This window comes from Vulpes vulpes, chromosome 12, assembly GCF_048418805.1.
Source record: "Vulpes vulpes isolate BD-2025 chromosome 12, VulVul3, whole genome shotgun sequence".
Lineage (NCBI taxonomy): Eukaryota > Metazoa > Chordata > Mammalia > Carnivora > Canidae > Vulpes > Vulpes vulpes.
In genome coordinates, this window is record NC_132791.1 from 178,850,011 (window position 1) to 178,870,337 (window position 20,327).

The 20,327-nt window shown below is 39.9% G+C and overlaps 1 protein-coding gene across 1 annotated transcript in view; it reads right to left on the reverse strand.

Annotated features, from left to right (window-relative positions):
• Window positions 1-2,536: 2,536 nt before the first annotated feature.
• Window positions 2,537-20,327, reverse strand: part of PHLPP2 (PH domain and leucine rich repeat protein phosphatase 2) — a 73,489-nt gene continuing 55,698 nt past the window's right edge. Inside the window, exons 13-19 of the mRNA XM_072731577.1 lie at window positions 17,798-17,998; window positions 14,782-14,944; window positions 14,436-14,566; window positions 13,709-13,819; window positions 12,700-12,894; window positions 10,837-11,068; window positions 2,537-7,661 (exon numbers count right to left, since the gene is read on the reverse strand). Of these exons, the coding sequence (XP_072587678.1) occupies window positions 6,507-7,661; window positions 10,837-11,068; window positions 12,700-12,894; window positions 13,709-13,819; window positions 14,436-14,566; window positions 14,782-14,944; window positions 17,798-17,998 (2,188 nt within the window). The 3' untranslated portion in view covers window positions 2,537-6,506. The remainder of the gene's footprint in view (window positions 7,662-10,836; window positions 11,069-12,699; window positions 12,895-13,708; window positions 13,820-14,435; window positions 14,567-14,781; window positions 14,945-17,797; window positions 17,999-20,327) is intronic.

Sequence of the window (20,327 nt, forward strand, 5' to 3'; positions counted from 1 at the left end):
TTCTGAGTAATTACATTCTGACACTCCTAGAAGGAAACTGGCCTGACTGCCTGGCTGCCAGGGAGCCTTCCTCCCTTAGAGACGGGGGCGATGCTTGGAGGCGATGCTTGTCCCATGCATGTTCTCCCTCCCGGGCTCCTGCATCAGGGCAGAGAGAAAATGCGGTTTTGCCAGCATTCCAGGTTCCTTTTTTTGTTGCAAGTCATTCATTTGGATTTCACACTCCAAAAATATGTTTTAATTTCCTTAAATGAGGCTTTCAGAGAGCAAGAAAATTCATGAACTTCTTAAATGCATTATTCAGTTGATTTCAAAATAAGAACAGTTAATTTTACTAGACTAGGAGGACGTATCAGAGGCTTCCTCATTTTTGCCTGCCCTCTAGAGTAGGCAGGGTGTGATCTCTCATGACCCTGGATTGTTTTTGTAATATAACAGATCATTAATGCTGAATAATAAAGTTCTTTCAATGATTTTAATCTCAAGTTTTATAGCTGTTCGTAGACTTTTACAACTGGTCTCAGAACTTCAGTTCACGTCGGACGCACCTCAAAATTCAGATTATCATGAAGTTTTCCCCTAATTGCCCTCTTGCTTTTCGATACCTCATCCTTTTTTATTAAAACAGTAATATCACTGTTTTACTTTCATATTATAAATGAGGCTAAACTATAAATAAACTCAAATATTTAGTACATCTCCAAAAACAGTATTTCCACAATGCAATTTTGACAATTTCAGATTTTCTAAATATAGTAAGAAACTAGCAAACATAAGCTCTTTCAACATATACCAAAATGGCTGTTAAAAGAAAATTAAGTCACTGTCATCCCCTACCCCCTAACTGCTCTCCCCTCTGGAACATATTACCTCTCCTCACCTCTCACATCCTTTCAAAAGCTATTGCTCAGAGAATATATCCAAGCCAAAAGATCAAAGCTAAACGTCATGCAGAAATGGGAAAATATCTAATTCTACTTCTATAAAAAGTAAAGCTTGGAGGAAAATAATCAACTGAAAATCTACATTATTAGGTTAACATACAAACGTGCCACAGAAAGTTGCTTCTGCTGTCACCATCAACCTTGAGGCAGTGGCCAGCGTCCCACAGTTTTTACCAAGTGGTAGACAAGGAAGTTTAACAGCAGCAAAACCCAAACAACCCATTCCTCATACACCCCCAGAACAGAGTATCTTCCTCTCCACCCTCCCAACTATTTTCCATCTGGCATTATTCCCTGAGACATGTCCCTATGAGAGCTTTACCTACGTCTGGGTCTTCAGCTTGATAAAATGCGGACTCTGGCCTATCCAAACCCCAAGACTACGCCCAGAGCAGCTATGCTACTGCTCCAGAGTTTCCTGAGGGATCAGAGTCCCCTGAGGGATCAGAGTCCACCTGTCACCATAATCATAACCTTCCACCTGTGGAGTTTCAAGTCCAAGGCTTGAGCAAACTTCGTCTTATTTACTATCACTTGTCTGATACACAAGTCAGGATTTATTGTTCACTTGTTACAGATGAGGAGATGAAGGTTCGAGGTTAAGCGGCTTACCTAATAGCTGGCATTTTATTGGCTGCTCACTGTATGCCAGGTCCAGTACTGGGCTGAGGCAGCATTTGCACCACCATCTCATTCATGCTCACAACTGATGGGAGATGGTATTATATCCATTTAGCAGTTGAGGAAAACTGAGTCTCAGGCTATTTAAGTTCCCTGAAGTCAATAAAGTCAAATCTTTTCTTTTTTTTTTAAGGGAGGGAGGGTAGGGCAGAGGGAGGAGGAGAGAATCTTAATCTTAATCTTATATGCCTAGCTTGGAGCCTGATGCAGGGCTTGATCTCAGGACCCTGAGATCATGACCTGAACTGAAATCAAGAGTTGGGACGCTTAACTGACACTACAGCCCACCCTGGGGCTCTAGTCAATCTTTTAGGTAGTAGAAACAAAACTTATCCATAATATTCAGAACATGTTCTGAGAGACTTATGTACTCTAAGTGGTTTTTGGTGAAATAGGGAGTATCACGTGAGCTAGAGAACACACTCAGAGGATCTGACTGCCATCCTGGTGTAGAGGGGAGTCTCAAAGTCTTGAGGCATCAAAGCATATAGACGGTGACTGAGTCCAGCACATTTAAGGTGCTCACAAACAGCTAATGTACCAAGGTTTTAAAATGTCGTTCTGCTAGATAAGGGAGAAACCTAATCTTGCTTGGAAACCCAGAGATTATAGGAGACAACCTGCAGGGAAGGGAGGGAGTGGGAGATAATTTAGAGGCTTAGCTGGATTTTAAGTATTTTGTGAGTCAAAACGCATCCCAACATCTGAAGTTCTGACACCAAACCTTTACATTAGGACAAACACAACGGGTAGATTATCCAACTGGCTCCTCTGTGTCATCATCTGCTCTAATTTAGGAGCTGTAAATTACTTACGATAGAGTTTCCTTTAGTCAGCTAACAACCTGCGTGCAAATAAGGGCCGTTTCCTGTCTTTAAGATTTCTTTAAACATATAAGTCAAGTCAAAATGTTTCTTAACATGAAAAAATCTTTATTGCTATTTCAGCTGAAGAGGTGATCAAAAATATTTATTCTTGCTGTAACTCATAGCTTCATAGAGTTTCATGGAATGTGGTTTCATTTATTATTTTCCTCTAAAGCAAGAAGAAAAAGGGCAAAAAAAAAAAAAAAAATCCTAAAGGTGCTTTTGGTTAAGAAACTAATTCTGTATACAAGGTTAGAGAAAATTACAGTTTCATGCCAAAATAAAGTATTTATAAAATAACAGGTATTCCATTTTAAAACAAAGCCATGAAAAAGATATTCCATTTTATTTAATTTATTATTATTGTTATTTTTTACAAACAATAGATTTGCTGCAACATGCTCTGGCTCATATTATTGAATTAAAAAATTTAACACATTTCAAAAATATCAAAAATACACTATAATGAGTCTTAGGACTACAATACAACAATGATTGCACAAAACCGTAAGATATGGACTCACTGTCTGGATGATATCCACTGGCAACAGTGAGAAAAACTCTATAGCATCTGGGAGAATTGCGTGAAATTGAGAATACAAGGAGCTTATGTGTGATTGAATGGTCACCAAATGAAAGGAACAGCGGGGTTTACTGTAGCTGTTTTTCTCAATCTAGGAAGTGCTTACCCGACTAGGGGGCAAAAGTCACTAACTAGAGAGAAAGATGAGCTTGCCTCCAGGACTGGGGGAGTCTGAAAAGGCCCCGCCCAGAGGGAAGTAAAAAGTGACGCGACACAATTCTCTAGTGATGCTGCAGGCATCACCGAATGGCTTGGAGACTAATTATTTAATAATTGATACATTTATCGATAACAGCCAAATGCTCCCTTATGGAGGTCTCTTTGTTAGTAATTATTGAGTAGATAGAGAAGGTGAGCCTGTGGCTTCCAAGTACCTGCTTTTGCTGAAGGTCTACAAGGGAAGAGCAACGTTTGATAGTCAGTAGATAAACCAAACCTAACTGGCTCCATCTCCTGGAAAATAGCACTCACGACAAACAACTATAATAGCACCCAGTGATTACCAAGCTGCTTGTGTTGGCTCTTCCATATGCCAAGAAAATGAATTCATCAACTTATTGCACACATACACTCTACAGTAGTAGTACAAACACCCTCGTTTGTAGTAGGAGTGCCAATTCAATGACTCTACGGTAGACTCCTAATGACATAGTGGCACTCAAGTTTTCAAACATACTTCCAATCCATTTGGATAAAAATAAGAATACCATGGCTGCCAAGACTCATGTATTTTTCTTTTTTCCATGGGACTCCCAAACTGCTCCCAGAAGGAGTGATACCCTTTCACAAATTCTCTTAAAAGTTCTCTACGAAATGGGAGGTACTCACAGAGACCTGAGAATCCTGCAGAGGCCAGACTCTCTGGGCCAGAGATCAATGGAACTCTGCCCACCTGGGGGAACACAGCCTCTGGGTAAAGTCCTGGGAAGCAGATTACATTCACCTGGAGACAGATTCCTGGATTTCACCACCTGACAACCTAATCAGACCACACAACTGTAAATGACCTTATAGGTCAAGAGTTCTGTATGGTATTTTTGGTAATGGACTATGGCCTTTTTACCTTGTATCTTAATACAGAGTAATTATAGAGGGAAATGAATGAAAGGAAGTTAGAGAACAGAGTGGTTAGTCTGGTACAGCTTCTATGAAAGGTTTTCAATGCAACCTAGTGTTTCTTGAAAATAAATCTACCACGTAAAAGAACATACGGAATTTTAGAGTTCTTCTGATGAAAGGTAAATACGTTTACTTTTGGTAAAGTCATTTCAGAACTGGGTTTCATGTCCAATAAGTAGGGTGGGAAACAAAGACAAGAAAAGTGTTCACAGAGAGAAAGGACGATTTTAAAGAAACTATACTATGAAAGTGGTACATTCCCAAAGTAACTTCTGCAGACAGCACCAGTGTTCGGTAACTCAGAGATTCTGCTGTCTGGGTAGCAAGACGTTTCACGTCACCCGTCACTATTAATTATCTTGGGCTTTTTATTCATTTTCATTTCTCTTTCATTTTTTCCTCCCATTTCCCCATATAAAGATAGGGCAGCAACACACAATTTGTTCCCCTTTTTCTAACGGCACCTAAACCTTGTATGAACCATTATATCCCCCACTTCAAATCAAGACCAGAGTTCTAAAACTTTTTAATAGCTGACCAGTAGTTTGATATAGAGAAGTCAAGAATTTTCCTGACAATATAGGACTCAAAGTCAGATAGTTGCTGGAGTGGCATGGAACCCCTCAAGAGTGTACCACACACGCCATGCGTGCATGTGTGCGAGCATGGGGCCTCTGAAATGAGGATACACAATCATTTGTGGACAGGTCATCTGGTTTCCTACTGTTGCTTTAACAAAAACTTCAAAAACCCCCTCAAAGATATAAATAGATGGACAGATCTATATATATCTCAACCCTATCTTTAACATTTTGTTTCTCAGAAAGCAAATTAATGGTTCCACACTAATTTTCTTTTTAATTGTGAAAGTATTCTAAAAATTCAAAGCACATTCCCCACTGGGTAAAATCAAGCAATGTCAAAATTTTATAGGAATAAGTAGGATTCGTTTCCTAAGTAAATCTTTTAAATGGAAAAGGCAACAGAACAGAAATAAGGAAGGAACTGCATTTTGCTAGGGTCATGTGGAATGTGCAAACAATAGAGTAAACCAGGTTTTCTGTAAGCTTAAGATTTTCTCAATTAAGTCTTTCTTCTATTAGTAATTGAGCCCAGTACTCTGAAACCATGTGATGTGGATAAGCAGATTCCAGAATAGTACCCTGTTCAGCGTTAAAGACAAACTCAACTCCTCTCTGACACTTTAGAAAACCATCCCTCTGCTCTGGACTAAGAGAAGGGACGTGTCTAACCCACAAGCTCTGTCCATCCATCTGCTCTCATTCACCTGAGTCTGTGCAGAATCCCCTGCTACGCTCAAGGCTGCTTGGATTCGAGTAGCATCAGCCATGGCCCTACACCTGAGGAGGATGGCTGCCAACTCCATCACCCGTCATGGGAAGAGGCCAGTCCCCAAATACTTCTCCGGTGATCTGCTGGGCAATTCCTCCCAGTTGTCACATTTGCCAAGGAGTTAATTCTCTTTTTCTGATGGGGGTTGGGGAAAGCAAACTTAGTCTTCTCTCCTTCCCCATCTTCATCCTCAAAGATCCCACCCCTTCAAGATTCTCAGGAGCTTTCCCAGTCTGACCTCCAACAGTTCAAAGATTTCCCAGGGCCCTTCCTAGCACCCTCACAGAATGCTCCAACACCTGATGATCATTCTGTCTACAGACAAAGGTGCCGGGCTGCCTTTAAGAAGATTGGCTCGAGTGCAGATTCAAAAATAAAAAGTTCACAGTCAATGAAAAGTGCTCTCATTACATTACATACATAAATTATCTGTTTGATTGGTTCTACATTTCCAATAAACATCATTTCGAAAGGCTATATTCTCGTAGAGAAGAATGAAAAGCCATGTGACTAGTCACATCACATCCCATCAGTTAGGTTGAGATATAAGGTGATTTCTCTGTCACAGAGATCCATCAGCAGCAATTAGTAAAGAGAATCAATCTTCAGTTATTTCCTCCACAAAAAGAGTCCCTTTCCTGCCCAGGCAGGCAAATTCTCAAATTATCCTAGGAGAGAAAGGGTTAATGGCAGGTGGTAGGACTGATACAGAACAACATCTGCTTTCTTCCCAGTAACTCTGGGAATTCCAACGCAGGTTACACGTGAAACTTAACACTGATGGTGTTTACTAGCTTATCCGGAGCAAGACCTTGACAGCTCTCACCATGTTGGCTCCAAGTTCTACACCCCCCTCCCACCCCAGCTATGGTTTAGAAATGCAGAGGCAAAGTGCCTCTGGAAGGATCCCTACCCCAACACTACACAGCCTTCCCTAATGCTACAGCTCCTAGGGGAGGATTACAGTGCTGTGTCAAACTCCTCCGGGAGCTCGGTCCGATCCTCTTCGTTGGGCTCAGGCTCAGGCCTGCTTTCCTGGTGTTGTTTCATTTGCTCTTTCACTTCCTCTTCCAGGTCACGAGGTACGACAAACTGATCCTCTGGCTCCAGCTGAGTTGGGGCAGCGAAGTAGCCAGTTTTCTTCTTGGGTGCTTCTGTGGCCACTTCAATGAGGTTCAGGCTATCTTCTAGGGGCACAATAGAGCCATTGGAGAGTTTCTTTCCATAGAGACAGGAAGTGGAGGGGGACTTCTGCAACTCCATCCTGTCCTTGCTCACTGGCAGAAGTATGCCACTATTCACACTGTTCTGTCTTCGGATCCCAAAAAATGATCCTCTAGCATGTTCCTCAGGACATGGGGTGGGAGAATTCTCTGTAAGAGTCGGGGAGTTCTCGAGATCCCTGCCCCTACAGCAGTGGATATCTACTTCTACTTCTACTTTGCTGCCATTTGTTATGACACCTTCAACAGGCTGGTCATCATCACTGTCCAGGCCATTGTCAGACTGGTTACTTGAGAAAGTTGCACAAGAAGGCTGGCGCTGAAAAACCCCCGAGGTGGGTGTTGGATGGAGGCTGCAGCGCCTCTCTGGCCTTGGAAGCAAGCCAGCATCCAGCCCAACAGTGTTGTGTTCATCAGAAGCCGTGGACCCCACCTCGCTGCTCACCTCTGAAGTGGACATCTCGCTGCCGAACTCAGAGGCAATGCCACTACTAGAGGAAGGAGTGGTTGGCTTCGGTGGGTCCTTGATGATGGTGGTGGAAGCAAAGCCCACAGGACCCGGGAGGGTGAGCCCATTCATTTCACACGTGCACCCTTCCTCACCAATGTTCAAATAAACCACCATCGCCCCCACATTGTCCTGACAACCATAGCTCTGGGCTAATGTGCACAGCTTCTTGGCAGCTGCTAAGGGGTCTTGCACATGGCGTACTGCGTTGACAGCTTCTGTATATGACAAGTGTTCCCACAATGCTTTGTTTCCCAGAATCAGCAATTCATCTTGAATGGTAAGTGGAGTGGCACATATGTGAGGTTTAGGGAGGATCCAAGGGTAGAGGTATGTACAGCCCAGCATCCGGGTACAGCAGGTTACCCCATTCACTTTGTTGTCCTAGAGACAAGCAGAATACAAATTCTGAGACACAAGCAACAAGGTCATATATATTTTTTTATCTTTCTAGATCACAGTGCCTAGGGCTCTACAGTAAAAGAAAACAGACTTGTTATATGGTTTCCCCTCAGATCTCTGTAATTTAAGTGGACTTACAAAAATGAATGTACAGAATTCTTAAAGGACAAGATATCATGTGGTTAGTAAACCAAAGAGTTCACAGGACCTAAGTTAAAAAAATTACATGGCTAAAAGTTTAGCACCTCCATCTCACATGAAGTACAGGCCTCAGCATGTCCTTAAATAGAGAAACATTTGTTAGAAAAACAATAGGCGGAACTATCATTAATTCTCCATCACCAGTATTCTCACAGAGGCCAAAACTCAGGTGGGTCACCAAAAATCATCTCTCATTGGGGCACCCTGGTGGCTCAGTTCATTAAGCAGTTGCTCAGGTCATGATCCCAGGGTCCTGGGATTGAGCCCCATGTAGGGCTCCCTGCTCAGCAGGGGTTTGCTTCTCCCTCTGATCCTCACCCCTGCTTGTGTGTGCAAGCTCTCTATCTCTCTCTTTCTCGTTCTCTCAAAAATAAATAAAATCTTAAATTATTTCTCATTAAAGGCACAGTTGGGACAGAAAATGGCTAAGAGAATTTTCACTTTTTTAAAAGATTTTATTTATTCATGAGAGACACAGAGAGAGAGAGGAGAGACACAGGCAGAAGGGGAAGCAGGCTCCATGCAGGGAGCCCGACGTGATACTCTATCCCGGGTCTCCAGGATCATGCCCAGGGCCAAAGGCGGCGCTAAACTGCTGAGCCACCCAGGCTGCCCTAAGAGAATCTTCATAACTTTAGCATAACTAAAACATCTCCAAAGCTATTTAGCCTAGAAAAGTAAAGTCTGAAATCCATAGCATAATATAGCTGATCTGTAAGGATTGTCCCAGGAATGAATAGTAGATCAAGTCACAACGGATATAATTCTAAACTTAGAGGAAAAGGAGTAATACTGGTCACAGGTTGGGAATGGTCATCTGCCAAATACTTTGTACTGATTTCTTTTCAAGATAAAATCATACAAAACCTCTAAAGCCATCAATATATTTGTTTCAGAGTTGTGGTCATTCTCTGGGTGAAAATCTTAGTTCTCTCATTTACCAGAATTTGTCACAAACTCTAAATTCTATTTTCCTCATCTGTAAAATGGAAATAAAAGGACTTCCTTCATGGGGATTATTGTGAAAATTAGATAAAATAATAGGAGTCAAGTGCTTAGCAAACAATAAATGCCTGTGGTTAAACTGATATTTATAAAAATAAATCCTGCTTGCCTACGACACCCCAAGAAAACTAAAACATTATCTAAATTCTGGAAAAACAGATTAATCAAACAAAAACTTATCTTTTATCTTGCATTTGTTTTGACTGAAAGACCTTCCTGAGACTACTGCCCCAGCATTCCAGAATCTTCTTAGTATCAACCCACATTGTAACGGTACTTTTTTTTGGTTTTGTTTTCCTTGGGTGGAATCTAATCTGGGTATCCTTACACAGGATTCTGAAAGAACAGACAGCCCAAATATGGACCCACACAAATATGGTCCACTGACCTTTGCCAAAGGAGCAAAGGCAGTTCAATGGAGAAAGGGCTGTCTGGTTAATGAGTGCTGCTGGAACAGCTGAATAGCCACACGCAAAAAGGGAAAAGGAATCTAGACACTGAGCTTACATCTTTCACAGAAATTAATTAAAAATAGACCACAGACCTAAATTAAAACATGAAACTTCTAGAGGATAACACAGAAGAAAATCTAGGTGACCTTGGGTTTGGCAATGAGTATGTAAACACCAAAAGCATGAACCCGTGAAAGAAAAAAATATTTGGTAAATGGGACTTCGTTCAAAGTACAAACTTCTGGGGATCCCTGGGTGGTTCAGTGGTTTAGCGCCTACCTTTGGCCCAGGGCATGATCCTGGAGTCCTGGGATTGAGTCCCGAGATCAAGTCCTACATCGGGCTCCCCAAACGGAGCCTGTTTCTCCCTCTGCCTGTGTCTCTGCCTCTCTCTGTCTCGTGAATAAATAAATAAAATCTTTAAAAAATAAAAATAAAAACTTCTTGGGGTACCTGCATGGCTCAGTCAATAGAGCATCTGACTCTTGATCTCAGGGTCATGACTTCAAGCTCCACATTGGGCATGGAGCCTACTAAAATAAAATTTTTTTTAATTAAAAAAAATTCATACTAAGAACTGCTTTGCAGACAACACTGTTAAAAGGGTGAAAAGACAGACACAGACTGGGAGAATGTGTGTACAAAACACTTATCTGATAAGGACTTGTATCCAAAATACACAAAGAACTCTTAAAACTCAACAACAAGGAAACAATTAAAAATGGGCAAAGCATCTGAGCAGAATTCTGCTTTGCAGTAAACAATGTGTTTTGTTTTGTTTTTTAATTTTTTTTATTTATTTATTTATTCATGAGAAACACAGAGAAAGACGTAACATAGGCAGAGGGAGAAGCAGGCTCCATGCAGGGAACCCGATGTGGGACTTGATCCTGGGACTCCAGGATCACGGCCTGGGCCGAAGGCAGGCGCCAAAACCACCGAGCCATCCAGGGATCCCCTGCAGTAAACAATGTTAAATGCAATTGCTTAAAGTCTCTTTGAAAGCAAAAATGTGATGCTAATTTTACTAAAAAGGAGACAAGCTATAAATTACTAGAGATACTGATGCTTCATTATTAAAAACAAACAAAAAAAAAACCTAAAAGCCACCAAAGCATACTAAGACTTACATAATATAAACGGTTAAAATATTTTGAAACTTTTCATTTCAGAACAGGATTTCAAATTGTAGAATTTTTTCTTTTTCTGGTTAGAATAACAAAACAGAGGAGTTGGAAATTAACCAAGGGAGACATTTACAATCATTTTACATGCCAGCTATACATCTGAAGGGTCCTAAATTAGGATTTTTAGTTTCTAACTTGCCTTTTTTTTTTGTTAGTCATTACCTATTTGTTAGATTTTCTTCTAGTACTATTATCTGGATTGGATACAATTTACAAGGCTTGATAGGAAGAAAATGAACCTTTACTGCCTGTACACAGAACAGCATTCACTAGATTTGGGAAGCAGAAGTAACTAGTGGGAGCAAGATTCACCTCTGTTATGATGGCTTTCTGGTCTTTCACCCTTTGAGCCTCCTCCAGGTCCTGTTCTAGGCTGAAGACTTTTGAGAGTGGCACTGGTTTCCCACTGCGGCACAGGACTGCCTGGCATGTGCCAACGTTGGCTACAGTCAAGCTAAAACTACTCGCTGGGTCGGCAGTGTCAGGGCGGATATAACAAAGGAGAGCAGAGGAGCCCAGCTTCTGGCCAGCCATTCCCAATTTCCTGTTTAGAAAAAAAAAGAAAACAAAGACGTGGTAGCCAGAGTTTTAGAAGTAGCAGTTCTTCATGCCCATGATTTCCTTGTTTCTCTGCCACAGGACTATGAGCCAGCCTCACCCATATTCACCTGAAGGCTGCCTCTTACTACAGGAGATGATGGTGAAGAGTTTTGCCTTCCACGCTTAGCTGACCGAGAAAAGACATTTTATAAAAAGATTGAGGGTAGGGGAGACAGTGAAGACACATCTTTCTCTACCGCTCCTGCCTGTGTCTGATCATGGACTGCAGTGACCTCATTCAGTCATTTTTCAGCTTCAGCACATCAGTCACCTAGAGGGCTCATTCAGAGTTTTTGACTCAGGGGTAAGGGGCTAGTCCAGTAATTTGCACTTCTAACAAGTCCCTATTGATGAGGATGCTGCTCCTAGAATAACACTTAGAGAACCACTCACTTAGGCTGTAATTTTCTCAAAAGAGGGACCACACTCTTCCCTATCTATCTCCATACACATGGCATCCATCCCCTAGCACACAGCATACAATGCTAAGCACAGAGCACATACTATGAGTAAGAGCTGGTTGCAAATTCCAGCTCCCCCATTTGCTCACTGCAGATCCACAGTGAGATATTTCTCTGAGAAACTTTTCTAATAAAATACCCACTTCTTTGGCTTGTTTGGAAAATTAAAGATATGGTATGAGAAAGGCAGATTCGCTTCTGCCCAGCTCTTGGGGGGTGCTTCATAAACTGAGTTTTCTTTCCCAAACTCTTTATTTTGCCAAGTTCCTAGCTCAATTCTATTACTGAAAAAAGGCATCCTTTCCCCACATCTTCACTTTGTGTTATAATGAGAGATAAGACCAGCTTGGGCTCCAGGCTATTCCATCCCGACCTCGACCTCTCATTTGCATGTGTCCTTCATGCAGCCCACCTGATGTACATGACGCTCCATTAGCTACTAAGAGGTTTTCAATAGTTTGGTTATATATAGTTTTTGCCCTTACGTGGCTGAGAAGATTAATTGGTAAATCCCCAATACTATGTATTCTAAACACATGAATCTGATCAGTGCTTAACCTTTTGAAGGTCACTGCTCTTTGTGAAGAATCTTACAAATGCGTATACCACCTTCCTTCCCCTAAATGTACAAATGCACTTATACATACACAACCTTCTACACATGATTTCTGGGTTCTCCGGATCCTCAGCAGCCTCTGAGTTCAACAGGGAAAAGAGATGGCTTCATAGGCTCTCTAAAGGACCAAAGTCCCCAGGTGCTTCGGTGGCTCAGTTGGTAAAGTATCTGCCTTCAGCTCAGACTGTGAGCTCAGGGTCCTGGGATCGAGGCCCAAGTTGTTGGGCTCCCTGCTCAGCGCGGGGGTTGCTTCTCCCTCAGCCTCTGTACCTCCTCCCACTCATGCATGCAAGCTCTCTCTCAAATAAATACAAATCTTAAACAAAGGACCAAAGTCCCCACATTCCTCCATGCTGATATAGAGACCAGTCATAGCAGAAGGAGCAAGATCTCACCTTGATCCTGTACCTATAAATTTAGACCCCAACCTTCTGACTTAGCAAGATTTATTTTCCGAAAGTAGAACTGAGTTAGGGATTATTCAACCCACCTGCTTACCTGTGAGATACCAAGAAGGTGTTAGCCATGAAAACTGTGTCATTTGTTGACTGCTGGACTTCTTCCAAAAGCACATCTGCCATGGTACACTGGAGGAGGCGAGGGAGCTCCTCGTTTCGGTCCCCATCAAACATGCCATATACAGCTCCCACCCCCTCTGCACAGTTATCCACGGCTAGGGCAGATACACATAGCCTAGAACACAAATATGAGAGAAACAAACATCAAAGAAAGTTATGGTAAAAGGATTATTCTCCAGGGAGTCTTCTTTGAAAAGTATTAATCGAGGGTGGAAAGAACAGTAGTAAATTCTAATCTACACATGAAAAAAGTATTAGGTAATTAAGTAGCACATGAGAGAGCTGATGTCGTAAGACCTGGAGGATTTCAGCCATACTCAAGAACAGTAGGTAGGAGCTGTGCAATGCTGCCAAAGGCTGGAAAGATTCAATGCTTTCCCTTAGTGACTAAGGACTAGTACAGTCAACGTGCTTCAGCCAAAGAGCCCCAGGGGCACAACTACGGTGGAACAAGCTGGGTTTATTATGCCTTGCAGTAAGAGAGAATGCATACCATGGGATTCTGGGGTGAACAGGTAAGAGTGTGGAAAGAACGCATTACAGGATTTGGGTTTTGGCTAGGTCATTTTGAGGAAGGTATAATGAAGTGCACCAAGATTAGATGCTATCGGAAAGTGGAGCCATTCTATGGTTGGGTATCTCAGTAAATCTTATCTACAGGGAAAGAAGATTAGCCTGTGGATAAAGCTGTAACTGGTCAAGAAAGTAGCAGTCACCATTTTAGCCATGAGAGGCGGTGTTTGGTATTCTGTGGTCTGTGCATTCCCATCTTGTTTGTGACTCACTCCATCATGGTCTGAGGGATTTTCTCTGATGCTGGCATTCAGTGATGTGTTTATGTCCCACAGAACAGGATGGCCTATCTTGTAGCATCAGATCAGATGTTAGGTGCTGCCTTGTAAATTTCTCTCCATGGCCAAGATACTCACTTATTTCTCTGCCCTGCCATCTCAGCCAGTCCATGGCTCCAGAAGGTTGATGTAACAGTAGAATCAGTGGTTGGTAGAGGTTTCTGATCAATTTTCAAGGTTGTGATATGGCTGTGAGAAGTGCAGAAAGGGAAGATTAGACCGCATATGCTTCTATGTTTCACAAAAACTATCCCAACAGGAACATGTGTTTATATAAAATCACCTGTTGACAGACCAAGGTTCATTTCCAGAGAGACTAAAGGAAAGTAGTGTGTTGATCCACCAGCCAAGGAGGAGGAGAAAGAAAAGAAGTAGGAGGAAGAAATAGGGCCAAATATTTTGACAACTGATACTATTAATCTCAATGTAAAACCAAGCACATCCAAAGATTTCAAAGTCTTAATCAATTGTCTACTTAAATATTCTGATACAATGAAGGCTTGGTACAATGAGTGAACCTGCATCATCTCTGAGACGATGTAATGTAATGTGATCTATGGCACCTAAAATGTCTATGTAAAAATATTCAGTGTGTGACTGAGCAGTACCCATGACACGGAGTTCTGATATAAATAGACTATCTACTATCTATCCAGTAGATATCTATCCAGAACTGAATTAAATAAAAGAACTGAGGAGCTCTATGGCCTAATTCATTCTATTCCTTAAACAGACTTTTACGAGATCCATACATGGCAGGTGGAACTAATAGCACATATAGACTCAATTTCAAAACTTTTCCTACCTAAATGTGTCCAATGTCTTGTGTTCCAAAACCAGATTTGTATTTCCAGTTAGGTCAAGGTCTTGTAAAGTGGCAGGCAGTGCCTCCGGAATCAGGATTTCTGTCAAGTCATTGCAACTTAGGTCTACAAACTGGGAGGAAAATGGGGAAATCAAAAGTAAATACATCACAACGACTGAATTCTTAACTCCCTAATAGTCCCCTACAATATCCTCAAAGGAAAGAGTATCTTCCCAGGAATCAATTAAATCTGTTGTGATCCCAAACTGCCACCTTATTTTTTTCTGTGAGAAGAGAAATACCTGCCATTTCCCCAGGAGGACCCCATTCCATCACACAGAAGTACCTGGATCTGGGGCAACTGCAGTATTTCTGGGAAGATGCTGATGTTGTTGGAGTGTGCCACAAGGGTATGAAGCCTTTTGCAGTTGGCTATGGTCGTGGGAATGGTTTTAAGCTTGTTGCCACTTAGGTTCAGTTCCTCCAATTGCTCCAATTTATTTAGTTTGCTGAAAAAAAAAAAAAAAAACAACACAGAGTATACCACACTCAAGATGAGCAGCTGCCAAGCCAATTTTACAGCAGCCACAAACAGAGTACAGTGGTGAGCTGGTCCACTGCCAGAGGGCTGGTCAAAATGAAACAGCCAGACACTGGCAGGGGGAATGGCTCCCCAAAGGGAATGCTCTCCTTGGGTCTCAGTCTAATCTGTCTCTCACTGGGTTTCAAGGACGGAAGCTTCCCTTGCTTCTCTTACAGCTGTTGGATCTTGTGAATATGAACATCTTCCTGTTACTTGACTTACAAGAAGAGACTAAATCAGTGCTGGCCTATGGTTACATTATTATAGTACTTGCTTGGGCACTAACTGGCTGAAAGATACTGCAGGATTTATTGTCAGTGGGCATCAACCTCCTCAGCTGTAAAATAGACAAAGTGTACTAAATCATCAATAAGATTCCTTTCAGTGTTAAATTTCTATAGTTCTCTATTTATAAACATAATTCATCTTAAGTAAATATTTCATGAGTGCTTACTATGCATACAGCGATGTGCAAGTGACTGTGATATGAGTCGCATTGTTCTGTGGGACTAAGCAAAGCTTTCTACACAGAAAGCAAAGTATCTTCAGACAGCCTAACATCTTTATCTATATAATTACAAATTGTTCTGGCTTATTTATAATTTATTAATTAAAAATTATAATAATAACAAACTTCTATAAAATGGAGAGAAAGTTTGGAAAATAAAGAAAATAAATAAATCAACAATACCACCAATCTGAAATTACTATTACTTCTTTTGCTAAATAAAATGCATATTCAGAATTTTCATATGTCTATGTTTTACATAAAACTTATATCCTGCCCTTTCCAAGTATAGTTTCTATTGCTAGAAAATTAATAATTTTTAATTACTAAGTTTAGTCAATTAAAACTGTTTTTTCCTATTACAAAAGTAATGCATATTCATTGAAAAAAACCTGAAAAGTAGAGATGAACAGAAAAACATCCTTTATTCCTACTACCAGAGATGATCTCTCATAACAGTCTGGGGAAGGTATTCTTGACCTTTTTAATGCAATAAAAAATTATATTTTTCAAATTAAAAAAAATGTTATATATGTTGTTAATAACTTGCCTTAAAAAAAAAAAAACCTAACAGTACATTTTATAAGTGGTCTCCTGTCCAAATCTCATGCTTTTCTATTATCCTACTCCTTGCTTGGATCTAACTCATAAACAGAAACACAGGATCCCTATCTCAGCCAGCCTCTTACTGAGCACCCAGGCCTATACCGGATTCCGAAAGCAGTCCAAAAGAAACAGAAGATTTGGACTGTGCCTTTGTAATTAAACACTGTTCAGGTGATGACTTGACAGTGGGTTTATTATTCACTATAAAACAAACATTTTCTTTAACATACTGTTGCTAAATTCCATTTAGTTTTATTATCTGTATTCAGAGTACTGTAATTTTGTGTCACCTCCTATTAATTTTTATCTTTACTTCTAACCTATTTTCATAATCTTTGATGTTTTAAAGTTTTGTATCAGTCTGCTTTTAATACTTCCAGTAAGAATGTCATCAGATTAGGAGGAATTCATCAGCTCCAGGGCATTCCATCTGTGATCTCCCAAAAGCTTCATAAAACCAATGATTTGTCACTGTCTGTTGTTTCCCCTTTACAGGAACATATCTGAGGCCAATGGAATTTATCTGACAGGATTTCAAGAGATCTATCACATGCTGAAATTAAGATTCTGCCTACACGTTAAAAGCCACCGTTCAAATTCTTTGAAGGAAGCAATCCAGTTTATCCTGCTTGTTTTTTATATAAGGTCCAAATACCTCATTTCATAAACATTAACAAAATTATCATCTTTATAAATTTTCCTAAGTTTATCACATTTCTAAGAAGATCTGTAAAATAAAATTAGAATCAAAATATAGTTTTGTTTTCAAATTATATCAAACATATAGTTTCAAATTATAGCAATCATAATATAATTTTATATGACATGTATAATTTCATTCAAATTATGTCAAATATCATTTCCCTATAGTCTTCATTTTCTAAAACATCACTTTTAATGACTACTTTCATGGTTTAGATGGATTCTTCTGACATTAAATTTTCCAAAAAAAATTTTTTAATCAAATGTATTTTGGAAGATACTTATTTCTCCACTGACACTGTTTAAAACTTTGACAGTATTAAATCTCTCTCTTATGTTTTCTTATAGGTATAGTGTAACTACTAGTAGTTAACTACTATTCACCTTTCTCCAGGAAGGCCAACCCCAGACCTAGGCCCTATGCAGTGCAGCTAGCTACCCTTGTGTCTTTAACATTCTGCATTTATTACACTGCACTGTAATTGCCTGTGACTTGTCTATTTCCCCAATTTGACTGTAACTTATTTGAGGACAGAGACTGCTAACCTAACCACCACTGCTTTTCCAGAACTTATACACAGTACTTGACATACAGGTGTTCAAAAACATATATATAATGAATAAATTAATGGACTCAACAGTATATCATAAAACAGTGTTGACAAGGGAAAAGAAAAAATTGTTTTCAAAATGCATTTCTTAAGCTTGTAGTTTTCTAGGTTGAAAATTCTCAGACCATTATTAAATCATTGTAACAAAGAATTAAATGCATTTTAGCTACCATTTCTCTGGTTACTGATACTCAACTGGGTATAGATTTTCTTCATTCAACTAGTGGAATCATAGCACCACCAAGCTGCTCAACATAAAGCAAGAGGATCCAGAAAGAGAACTGTAATGGAGACTGGTAAATGCAGATTTCATGCTGTGTATCCGAAATGACCAGTGTCTGCATTTGCTTACCTTGCAGGAAAGGTCTGTAGCTGGTTGTTCGCAAGATGCAAGATTCGCAGGTGCGGGTGCCCCACCAGAACGGGCACACACTGGTCTGTCAGAAGGTTGTTGGTCAGATAGAGCAGCTGCAGAGCACTCAGACTCTCCTCTCCAGCACTAGCAGATGGCAAAGATTCCAGACTGTTTGCAGATGCATTCAAGTATCTGAGACTGACAGAACACATACACAAATCACCATTTCCTTACGGTTGTTACCATCATACTATCTCAGTACAGGACACTGCCATTTCATACTCCCAAACTTATGACAAGTAATTTCCTCCAGGATTTTTTCTCTAATTGATTCTATCCACCCAACCAAAGTTCCTTTATTCAACTCATGCAATTGAAGCAGAGAGGAAAGAATTCAGGCTTGTTTGTGTTCCCAGGCTTTTGTAGTGGTCTGATTCTAAGCTAGTGTCCTCTTTTACTGTCTACTGTGCACAGAATTGTTGAATGTCATGTTCACTAATATCTCACTTGTGAAGGCACCTTTCAGAAAAGCTTTTGTCTAACTTTAGCAGGATCATATTTATTTAGCCAATCCACTTATAGTCTTCAGACAATAGCATATAGGCTGTTGGCAACTATTTACTATTACAGACATTGTGATGCACAACTTTGTGTCCTTATCTAATTATTCCTTTGGGTTATATTCCCAGATGCAGAATTTGTAGGGTCAAAAGTACATTTATCTTTAAGATTTGTATATATAAATATTATCAAACTGAATCCCAGAAAGGCTATACCAAGTTATACCTTCCACAAGCATAATATAAGAATGTTTGCTCAATCTTCTGTCAAAGCTAAGTATCATACTTCATTTTAATCTCTGCCAATCTAACAGGTAAAATATGGTATGATTTAAAAATTTTGCATAGCATGGTGTTTGGTATATGTGAATATGCTCAATAAAAGACAGCTATTATTATTAACCTTGTGTGCTCTTAAGTCTTCTTAATATTATGTGATTCACATCCCTCATTAGCTTTTTAGCTGTTGAGGGTACTATTTACGTGTGTGTGTGTGTGTGTGTGTGTGTGTGTGTGTGTGTGTATGTGTGTGTTTGTCCCAAAAGTGTTCTGGGCAGAGTTAGTATTAGATTAGTTTCATTGATAGTTTGCTACAGCTACTAAGTAGCTTCCTTACTACAAATTATAAGGTTGTAAACTAATTTTATTCAGGCTATCATTAGAAATAAATGCAATGAAAAATAAAGAGCTACACCTGGCTGGTTCAGTCTGTGGTGTGTGTGACTCTTGATTCTGGGGCTGTGGGTTCAAGCCCCATGTTAGGTGTAGAAACTGCTTAAAAATAAAAACTTAAAACACACACACACACACAAAAGGACGCCTGGGTGACTCAGTCTTGATATTGGGGTTGTGGGTTCAATCCTCACATTGGGTGTGGAGATTCCTTAAAAATAATATGTAAAAAAAAAAAAATGAAAAAAAGAAAAGTAAAAAGAAAGCGTCTGGGTGGTTCAGACAATTAAGCATCTAATTCTTCATTTCAGCTCAGGTCAGGATCTCAGGGTTCTGAGATAAAGTCCATGCTGGGCATGGAGCCTGCTTAAGATTCTCTCCCTCTGCCCCTAACCCCCCTCTCAAAATTAAAAAGGGGGGGCTAGAGGCAGTGTTATACATTACTAACAAATACTTGTTAGTTACCAAGTTAAATGTTACTGCATTAAGATCCCATATAAACTTTCCAAAAAGAAAATTTCCCTCAAATATTTTCTAAAATTTCCAAAGATTCTACTTTTAGGAAAATCCAACCAAGTATATTATACATTAAGAGATACATAAAACTGCCAAAGAACATGCCAGACACCTGTGAGCTACATGCTTTTTGTATATATCCTGTAGCCTTATGTTAAATTACTACTGCTTATCTCTGTTTTCTCCATTTTTAAACTGAAGACAATAGTACCTTCTCCCTATTGCAGAAGACTATAATTAAAACTAGTTTTCACTTAATGGTGACATATGCATGAGATAAATCTGGCTATAGGAAGTAATAGGAAGACACACTATCTATTGGTTAATTCACAATGAGAACACAAACACCTTTTGGAACAATGTTTCCTTTAAATGCTCAGTTTTCAAACTAGGTAGTAAAAAAACACTGCACATTAAGAATGTAACTTGATGATAGCTTGGTAAACAAAGCAAGAAGCAAAAATAAATTAACTTTAGTGATAAGTCTGTCCTCTTTCCCCAAATGCAAAAGCTAAAAATCGCTCAAGAAAGCTTTATCAGAATGCTATAATTATTTTTTATGAGGCCATGAATATATTCATTTTTGGAGATGAAAGCCTGTTTGAAATTTCCCAACCTGCTCGAAAACTGTCTACAACATTAAAACTTAAGTATTTGATGGTTATTTCAACTTTTGAGTGAAAGACTACTGCCTCATCCAACAGTGTCATCTTTTATTTCCTATAAATTACCCGTATAAGTCAGTCTCCACCCACACACAGTTGGACCAGGAGGCAAAC